The 10,119-nt window shown below is 42.9% G+C and overlaps 1 protein-coding gene across 5 annotated transcripts in view; it reads left to right on the top strand.

Annotated features, from left to right (window-relative positions):
- The first annotated feature begins 3,700 nt into the window (after positions 1–3,700).
- Positions 3,701–10,119, top strand: part of palld (palladin, cytoskeletal associated protein) — a 95,514-nt gene continuing 89,095 nt past the window's right edge. For 4 of the 5 annotated variants that reach the window (XM_042056316.1, XM_042056317.1, XM_042056318.1 and 1 more), the window contains exons 1-2: positions 3,702–3,962; positions 5,734–6,885. In XM_042056316.1, coding sequence (XP_041912250.1) covers positions 5,735–6,885 — 1,151 coding nt within the window. In that variant the 5' untranslated portion in view covers positions 3,702–3,962; position 5,734. Of the gene's footprint in view, positions 3,963–5,733; positions 6,886–10,119 lie in introns of all 5 variants that reach the window. The other variant, XM_042056319.1, reaches the window with a different exon arrangement.

Raw genomic sequence — 10,119 nt, 5'->3', positions numbered from 1 at the left:
AGGGAGAGCAGCTTCACAGAAGAGAACTTCTGACGGCAAATTTGAGGAAAAGTTGGTAAACCACCCTTCTTACCTAATTTGAGGGTGCTGATTCTGATTCTTTTAACATAAAATAGCGATTATTTTTGCTTATTTTTCCCTAAATTGGGTTGATTTCAAAAGTAATCACTAAAACCAAATAAAAGTGTTCTCTAAATACATGTTTGAGCATTAAAGAAGCCATACTATAGTTTATTAACGTATTTAATGGGAACATGATTACAGTTAACATGTAATAAACTCGGAAATTCTAATCATAACACAACCATATTTTTATTGCTAACATAGTGAGTCACTCGTGGTGTTTAATGCATTTCATCACAATAACAAATTGCACAGATAACCTTCAACTCAGAATATATCCTACAGTACATATGAACTTAGATAGCGGGAATAAGCCTAATGCAGAACTGCATCTACCATCAGCAACAACTGACAAGTAAAAAACATTTTACTTCTAGTAACACTGGATTTGGTATGTGTGCTTGCCTCCATATTAGAGCTTGATAATGTGCTCTTCTAATATGCCATTGAGCAGCATCACTTGTTGGTGGTAGAGCCTCCGATCCTCGACATCTAGAAAACAGAGTGGCTCTGGCATAGTGTTGTCATGATACCAAAATTATGACTTCGATACAATACCTGCCATAAATATCTTGATACTCGATACTGAAACGATATCCAAATCCTAAAATATCTGGAAAAGAAAGGACGCAGGCCTCCTCCAAGTGTATTAAGTCATTTGTGTTGAATTTGGTGCACTTTTGGTCAATTTTGGTCAACTTCTAAACTTCCTACCTAATTGTGTGTGATTAAGTCCTTTATTGTTTTTCATAGCTCATTTATATTGTGTGATGTTTGGCAATAAATTACCTTTAAATAGCCAAAGTAGGCTAGATCAAGGTCAGTGTTGAAATTACTGCATGCAAATCACTTACTGTAATGCTATGCAGAAGAGCCTAATCTTTAGGCCATCTGATGTAGGCTACCCTAGGCCTTCCTGTGTTTATGGGATTTCTTTGACAGTTGCAAAGGGAAAAAAGTGAAGATAGTCTTCTTTGCTCCCAGTGTAATTTAATAAGTACGTTTCAACCACTCTTTGGGTCTTAATCAGAGAGGCCTACACCATTATTACATTACATTACATTACATTTGGCTGACGCATTTTTAACCAAAGCGACTAACAACATGGTAACAGTTAAGTTTTAAAGCAATTCTCTCAACAATTTTAGGACAATTTAAAAACGGAGTACAGTAAGAATAAGTGCATCAGTGAGTGCTGTTTTAAAACAGTTGAGTGTCAGTTCAAGACGGGTGGTACTGTAAGTGCTAGGATCAGCAAAACTTGAAAGTGGTGCTATGAGAGGAGATGTTCTCTAAAGAGCTGGGTCTTCAGGAGTTTTTTGAAAATGGAGAGGGATGACCCTGCCCTTGTAGGAACTGGCAGTGTTTTCCACCAACGAGGAACAACAGATGAGAAAAGTTTAGATTGGCCTGAGCGTATCTGTTGCAATATCTGTGTACATTCCTACATTAAGTCTATTTCTTTGATAGTCAACATCATTTGCTACCACATAACAAATACCAAATAACAATACAAAAGTTTTTTACAAACTTTCCTGCATACTTCTTAAATGTGCTGCAGTCAGATGGGTGTCCTAAAGACATAACTAGATCTTGAGCATCTATTACCAGTGTTGAATGAGCAGTTTTTGCAGTGATCACTACTGGACATTCCACATTGCTAGACAGCACTTGAGTGAGGATAGACTTATTTCCACTTCACAAATAACCATCGCTATCTGCAATAGCTACAGTACAGGGACATTAATCCGTTCATAGCTGAGGATTTGTCCTAGGTCCACTTCCCTTTCAGCATCATATGCAGTAATGATGCACTGGAGAATGTTTCTTTTTGTTGCACTATAAAGGATATCTTGTCTAAATTTTTTGCAAATAATGCAATCTCCATAGCACTCTTCAGCAAGCATCCATTTTTTTGCATGGCTGGAATTTGAATGACAGGAAAAGAAAAATACAGTGTAAATCCTCTGTAAAGACTGACTGTTCATAATAGTTAGTGACAAAGTACTTTCTACAGAAAAATGAGCAGTCACCTACTATTCTATCAATTTATTATCAAGGAATCTATTTTGCTTGTAAACGTCATACTGAATTTTAGCTATTATTTCAATTTATATTTTAATTTTAGCCTATTTTTATTTGATACTCGAGGGTCATTGGGGTAATTCCTGTCCTGTCCTACAATCTGATACATAAAGTGTATATTAATGCCTTATTTTTTGCAATTCCTATGATATCTGATGGCAAAACCAAAAAGTATGTGAATTATGCTAATTATGCTAATTAGCAAGCTTAAAACTCAGAATTGAGCTTGGTAAACAAAATATTTTAATTCAGCACCCTCAAATTGTGTGAAATAGCCCCTTTACCGACTTTTCCTCAAATTTGCCAACGGGACTTTTTCTGAACGTTTGTTAGCTATCTGCTCTCCCTCTAAGAGAGAGAGAGAGAGAAAGAGAGAATATCTGTTAAGACAGTGTATCCACATAGTTTGGAAACATTTCAGACTATCAAAAGAAGACATGGAAATTCCAAGAGAGGCCAAAAGTCAAGAGGTTTACTGCTACACGGCTACAGTTACTGCTGCTGCTGTTACCACAGCTAATCCTACTACTACTATATTACATGACTGTAACTACCTACTATAGTAGTACCATAAGCAACTGTAACATTGGTCCTGTCCGTAGTTTACACCATTTATCAGTCAGAATGTCGTCTTGAGAGATTTCTTTCACAACTTTCAAGAAATAATTGGGAAAAGATGGGTCATGGTAAATTGCACAAAAAACAATCAGATTAATTCGAATTATTCATCAGAAAAACATTCTGTTATCCCGTTTTATTTGATGAATCAATGCCACTGCAACAGCAACAGCTGAATTTGTTGACAGCCAGATTCATCACAACGGTGAACCTCAATACTGTTGCAAGATGCAACACTATATACCATGTAACTCCATCCAGTGAGCAGTTCATCCTAATTGCACAACATGTTATATAATAGTATAATTGTATGTCAAGCAACTGAATGTCTGAAATTGTTCCCTCATGTTGGCTAGCCAATCAACAGATTGCAGGGTCGTTGGTAGGTTCATCCAGAAAAATCATGTCCTGCATGCTACACCAGGAAATATGGCATTACACCCTCCCCCCTCAAATTTAGTGGTCTGTCGGGTAAGTAACACTCATGCTTTAGGAATAACCTGAAACGTACCCCTTATAAAACAAGTAGCTTGCACAATGCGTGTAATGGTAATGGGGCATATGCTAACTGTGCAGGCAAACATGAATGATTTATTATTACTCCCAGAACAACAATAGTATGTCTGTGTTTGTCTGCTGTTGTGCAAGTGAGGCTGAGCATCCAGAGAACTATGGGTGTATGGTTTTGCCTGTTATAAACATTCATGGTTTTTTTTTTTGTGGGGAATCGTGCATGGGAAGTTTTGTTTCCACAAGTCAGCCCCCTCTCTATCTTGCCCTTTCTCCCTCCCTATTTCTTCTGTCCATCTCTTCTCTCTCTCCTCTCTCTCTCTCTCTCTGTCAGTATTGAGGCCGTGAAACCTGAGCTGTGGGGGCCAAATATAGCGCCACACAGTGAGCAGCCAGAGGCCCGGACAGATGGGACTGCAGGCCACTTTACAGGCACCACTCAAGTGGACCTAAACCGGCTAAGAGTACTCTAACTCATTGCCCGACCAAAATTAAAAAAAAAAGGAAAGTGCTGGGTGCTGCTCTTCTGGAAAGCGGTGCTTCCTTTTTGCTCGTCTTACTCAAACTACGTTGGAAAAGCTGGAACCGTTACACAGAAAAGACATTCTGTGGAAAAACCTTTGAAGGTAAGCAGAAGGTGCCTCTTCTTTCTCCTTGCTGAGGAGGACTTGACTAGAAGCTGTTGACTTTTCTATTATAAGACTAAGTTGAGATTTCTGACATATTTGACATGCTGGTCATTCATTGTCGCTGAATTTGTTTTCATACAAGTTTAGACAGGACACTACACTCATAAAGAAACCACATGGTAGCTTACCAGAAATCTTGGTGTGTGAAGATTACAGTATAGCATGTGTTCTAGTTTGTTGTTTTCAACAGCCACAAAGGAAAAATAGACAATTGTAGTAGACAAACAAAATAGACAATAGCAGCTTTGTAGACATTCTGTAGACAGCCGTAGACGATATTCTGAGAATCCATCATCGTTTTAGATTTAGATTTAGAATTTCCAAAGGTACGTGTGTGTGTGTGTGTGTGTGTGTGTGTGTGTATGTGTATGTGTGTGTGTGTGTGTGTGTGTGTGTGTGTGTGTGTGTGAAAAAGTCCCGTTACTGTTAAGGGTGGTGGGACTGCTGTGAAACATAGCCTCAAGGGATTAAAAATAACAACAGCTGGCCCTCAGGTCGCCATGACAGAGGGAATGTCACTCCATTACATCCACACACTCACACATGGGCATTACATACACACACACACGTTTACAAGAACGCCTAAACAGTTGTAAGAGCACACACACACACACACACACACACACACACACACACACACAATGAACTTAACACACTAATCTTCATCTGATGTCAGCTACAGGGGACCAAAGACTTAAGGGAAATAACAGAGTGGTGCCTGAAATACTCTGCATTGTCAATGTCACACTAATGTCTCCACTCATGTGGTCTATTCGCAAACCAAACACACTGTCTTGGTGAAGGTGAAAGTGTATGCTTCAGTGATTGGTTTGGCATTTCTATCACTTGGCATTTCTGCCACTACTATTTCTGTGTGTTTTGTTTGGAATGTATGTGTTTTTGGGGTGTTGATTTTTGTGTAAATTAGTTCACAGTTGGCTGTCATTGTTGACTATGCAGTTTGTAGTTGATAGTTGAGGTAAATCCAAGTTCACTAAACAGAGGCGAACAATTATGGCAGGCACATTTACTTTGAACTTTTAAATTTGAATGTCTAAATTGTTAGATTGTAACCATAACTCGTAGTCAAGCAAGCAGCCATATTGTTCTCCATACCTCAGACTGTTTGAGCATGTTTGCAAAGGTTCGCACTATTTAACTCAAAGCAGTATGAGTGTGTACGCTCAGTAACGGCAACCACTGGAGAAACACTGGCCGTTTGTAAAAGGGTGCAGAGCACAGAGATGTGAAAAGATGGAAAGATGAGCTGTGGTGTGAGGGATAGTGACAAATGCCAACCGTACCCACTCAGGCCTCAGGAAAAGCCTTTGTTAATGCCCATCAGCTGTGCCCAAAGAATGCCAGCCTGAGTCATCCTACGACAACTGTATTTCTGTTGGCACATGGCACATGGTTTGGTGTGTGTTGTTGTTAGTCAGGCTCAGCATGGACGTCTAGGAGGGCTGAATGTTTTCCAGGTCACTTTTTATTGTGCAGGCATGATGTTTAGTGTCTAGCCTATAATTACCACAGTATGTGTTGTTTCAGATATTTGCCTATTAATTACTACATTAAATATGTGTGCGTGTGTGTGTGTGTATGTGTGTGTGTGTGTGTGTGTGTGTGTGTGTGTGGTTGTGTGTGGTTGTGTGTGTGTGTGTGTGTGTGTGTGTGTGCGTGTGTGTGTGTATATGTGTGAATGTTATAGAATGCAGGACGGGAGCTGTAATGAGCCCCTGCCCCACTCTCTGCTGCTGAAGGACTCCGCTGCTCTGGAGGGTCATGGGGCCATGTACTCAGACACCGATCTCTTCCCGGACTCCCTGGCGGAGCTGGAGGGAGGAGACTGCGACTTCCCAGAGCTCTCGGCCTTCCTCAGCGAGGACGAGATGAGCCTGAGCCTGGACCTGGCCCGGGAGGCCATGAGCGACGCCAGCGACCCAAATGACCCCGACCCCCCCGCCCCATGCCCCATCGATCCCGTGCTCCAAGCTCTCCCCTCGGTTTTCGTCCCCCCACCACAGCCGACTCCCCCTCAGCCGCCCCTGTACCACGAGACCAGAGGGCCCTTCCTGCACGAGGCCCCGATCTCCCACACCCTCATCCAGACCCCCGAATTCATCACCACTACGTCCAGAAGCCCACATGGGACTCCGCTGCTCAGGCAGTCCGCTCCCTACAACCCCCCACTCCCTTCCACCAACGCGGTAGGAGCTCCCCCAGCCTCTCCGGAGAAGTTTGTCTGCCACAAGGCCATCACGCCGGTGTACAAGCAGGAGCGCCCGCGGCTGGTCCACGGCGGCCTGGAGCTGAATGAGCGTGCCGCCTCGGCCACTGAGTTCTGCAGCCGTGCTGCCACCTTCATCGAGGAGCTCTCGTCCATCTTCAAGGGCCCCATGCGCCCGGGGGAGCAGCGGCGTGCTGGTGGCGGAATTGGGAGCGGTGGTGGCGGCGGCGGCAGCGTCGGCGTCAGTGGAGGTGGCGAAGAGGATTCCTCTTCGCCCGACAGCGGCTACCTGTCCCCCCAAAGCCACCGCCAGCCGGTGACGGCAGCGCCTCCCTCGTCAGCATCCTCCACCACCTCCTCGGCCTCCTCTTCCTCACTCGCCCAGCAGGGGGCGCACCACAGGAGCCAGGTGAGCCTGGCACCGGAGGCATTGGCGGCCAGCAGCGGCGGTGGTGGTGGGGGGGTGCCCGAGGCACAGCAGCAACAGCAGCAGGCCAGGGGTGGCGTGTTGGCCAGCGACGGCCTCATTTCGCCTCCTCATTTCACCCAGAAGCTGAAGAGCCAGGAGGTGGCCGAGGGAAGCCCCATCCGCCTGGAGTGCAGAGTGTCGGGGAACCCCCAACCACTGGTCAGGTAGGAATGTCGCAGTGATTGTTTGATTACAGATGTTATATGCTTCACACGATGCTGCATGCTAATGATGACAGCAAAGGAAGGACTATGCTAACATTCCAGATAGATTATATGGCGGGAATTATCATATGTGAATTGTAGCATTCATGATATCAGCAGGGATCTGGAGTGTCAGTCACATGAGTCTCAGTCTTTCTGAGCCTGTTGTTGAGGTCATGGTAATAGGCCTGTAAAATCCTAAAGCATCAGTTGAGAGAGAGAGGTGTGAGACTGTGTGAGGTTTGAGACCCTGGGCCCTATCATGACATTCTAAAGTGCATCTTCACTCGTCAAAAGCTTATTCAAATTTAGTAGGATGTCCAGTCCACATTGGGAGGGTTTTCGTTATCAAACGTTGAGCGCATGGCGCAACAAGGTGTTCCTAGGTTTTTTAATCAGTCATGGGTGTGTTTGGGGCGTATAACATCATTTAAACCAATGAGAATGACATCTGTTATTCCCTTTAACGGCGCAAAGCGCGATGTCAAATAAATGCATCGGTATTTTGACATTCAACGGCCCATTTGAAGGAGGCTGCTTGCAAGACCGTATGGAATAGTTATCCCACTAAACCATGCTTTACTAAAACCTAGCATAGCCTTCACGCATTTGCACTCCTCTATTATTTGAACTCATTGGCAAAGTGAAACTAACTTCACCATGGTGTCAGTCAACGACAAGACAGTTATATGCAGTTACTTTTCCTATTGACTGACAATGGGTTACCATCGAAAAACATAGGATGGAAAAAGCAACAATTGCTCAAATGACTGAATAAAAAAACATTTATCTTGCAGAGGAGTTGCTTATATCTCGTGACAGTGCGTCTTCAGCTGTGCTCCATACGTCTCTCCCCTAATCACTTTTAACCGTCATTACCAATTTGCAAATGATGGTGAATAACTACTCATCATGAGATGTACAGTATTTCGTAATATATCTTTATTCTAATTATGTTTCCCATTGTAATCGTGCAAGTTGCATGGACGTGTGTGGTGTGCGTTCATGAATGATAGAATGATGGTGCATGGACAATGCGCTCTTAAAATAACATATAAACAACTCGCCATAGACTTCTGACCAGGTGTACAATAGCGATTTTTAGACAGTGCGTTAAGCCACTCCCTAAGTTGTGAATTGCCACACCCCTGGGCGTATTGCAAAATACAGCCCACTGTTGGGGTCTGTTGGCGAAAGACACTTGGGGGTAACTTTGTTGACATCTGTGTTACTGCAGTAAACCACGTTCATATCAACATACCTGTGTAGCTTACACGCTAACAGCATCTCAGGTATGACATTTATGAGAAGTCTGCTAATCTGTTGAATGTCTTCTCTGGAGTATGATTACAGCTGATGTAAGCAGCGCTCTTGCTAACTTCCAGCAGACTATGCCCTCCACCATTTAAAGTGCAAAATAATTTACAAGCAGGGATGCTTATCATATTGGAACTGTTGTTGTTGGTTAATATAGCCTGACTGTACTGAAGCTTTGAGTTGCTTGGAGTACAGGAAAACGTCCTGAATGATGGAAGGGTCTCTGGCGACTCTGGAGGTGGTAAATAAGCGAACGTGATCTGAAAGGACATCAACTCTGGTATTTTCTCCTTCTAATACTGGAAAGTCACAGTCTTAGCCGCAGCCTATATTTAGAGCGACCGTTGCAAGGCAGTGGAACTTGGTCTGGCCCTGGGCCCGCGCCAGGTTGCATTCTCTCAAGGAGAGGGCTCCTGTGTACCCAGGGGATCCAAAATGGCCCTGTACTGACACCCAGTCACAATGAAGACCTTTCCAGATGGGACCAAATTGAATCAACAAGTCCAAGTGTTGGTGTGTGTGTGTGTGTGTGTGTGTGTGTGTGTGTGTGTGTTTGTGTGTGTGGGTGTGTGTGTGTGTGTGTGTTAACCGTCAACTCCATACTGGCCCTGAGTCAAAACAGACAAGCGTTTGAAACACTCAGTAGGCCCGTCAGGCGTTAGTTTGGCTGGGACTCTGTGGGTTGGTCCCTATCATGTCCTGAAACTGTCAGTTTTATCTCTGTATCAACTCTTTATCGCTGTATGTGCAACATAAAACAGACATTTCGGGCCCTAATTGAAATGGCGGGGGAGTTAGGCAATGAGCAAAGGACATTGGGCCTCATTCACCAATATCTTAAGAATTTTCTTAACTGTGTTCTTAATGTCCTACGAGGAGTCTTAAGCAGATTCACGAAGGTGTTCTTAAACCTCAGAATCGTTCGTAGTCTCGTTCTTATCATGCTGAATCCCATTTCTTCTTAAGTAAACGCCCTGTCAATCCCCATAAAAGGACATAATACTGCAAGGCCGAGTGCATACAAATTTAAGCTGAGGCTTTCATTTCTACCTTATATTATAAACTACATGAGCAAGACAATTTGATTACAGTATATGACACATGCTTTGAAGTGACAGCACTGCTGCAGGAATGGAACAGCAAATGAGCCATTATATTTAGTAGTTATAAAAAGTTAAAAAGTGTTATTTGTTGTGTTTATTTATTTTAAAATACTTTAATGCTTTGTAAAAAAGTGGAATTTAGCTTATTACATTTTTTTTTTAAAAATATCATAAATTATAAAATAAACGGCATAGTTGTCATTTAAATTCTATTATATTTTACATCTGCAGATATGATGAAAATGCAATAACCATTTATTTTGCACAAACAAGTCAGTTCTCAAATATGCGTAAGAGTGTTCTTGAGTGTTAGTAGATTCTGTTACCTAAGAACAAGAAAACATTGGTGAATACCATAATCTTTGTCAAAACTGCGTAAGTAGGTTTTAAGAACAAATTACTTCATAAGAACGGTTGGTGAGTGAGGCCCAATGTGCATGAACTAAAGCTGTTGTGTGGTGTGCAAGAGCACTGACCCACCGATGTTTAGTCTAAGTTATCAAAGTTATCATTATCTAAGTTATTAAATTGGCTTCACTTAGACTTTAGACTCTTCACTTTGCCCAATAATTAAATTAGGGCCCTTTGTCTCCTCAGCACTTTTCAGAAGAAAGAAATCAATACGTGTACGAAGCGGACACTTTTTTCAAAAGCAGTGCTGTCTATGCAGTGGCTATCACACTCTGAAGTGTTTCTGCACACGCACACAAGTGATAGAGGACTGAGAGTACTGTAGCATAAAACAGACAGGGCTAATCTGCAGTCGAGAAGGAGG

Source organism: Alosa sapidissima, chromosome 12 (assembly GCF_018492685.1).
Source record: "Alosa sapidissima isolate fAloSap1 chromosome 12, fAloSap1.pri, whole genome shotgun sequence".
NCBI lineage: Eukaryota > Metazoa > Chordata > Actinopteri > Clupeiformes > Clupeidae > Alosa > Alosa sapidissima.
Note: the sequence above shows the minus strand (reverse complement) of the source record. Positions and strands in the feature narration are given on the sequence as shown.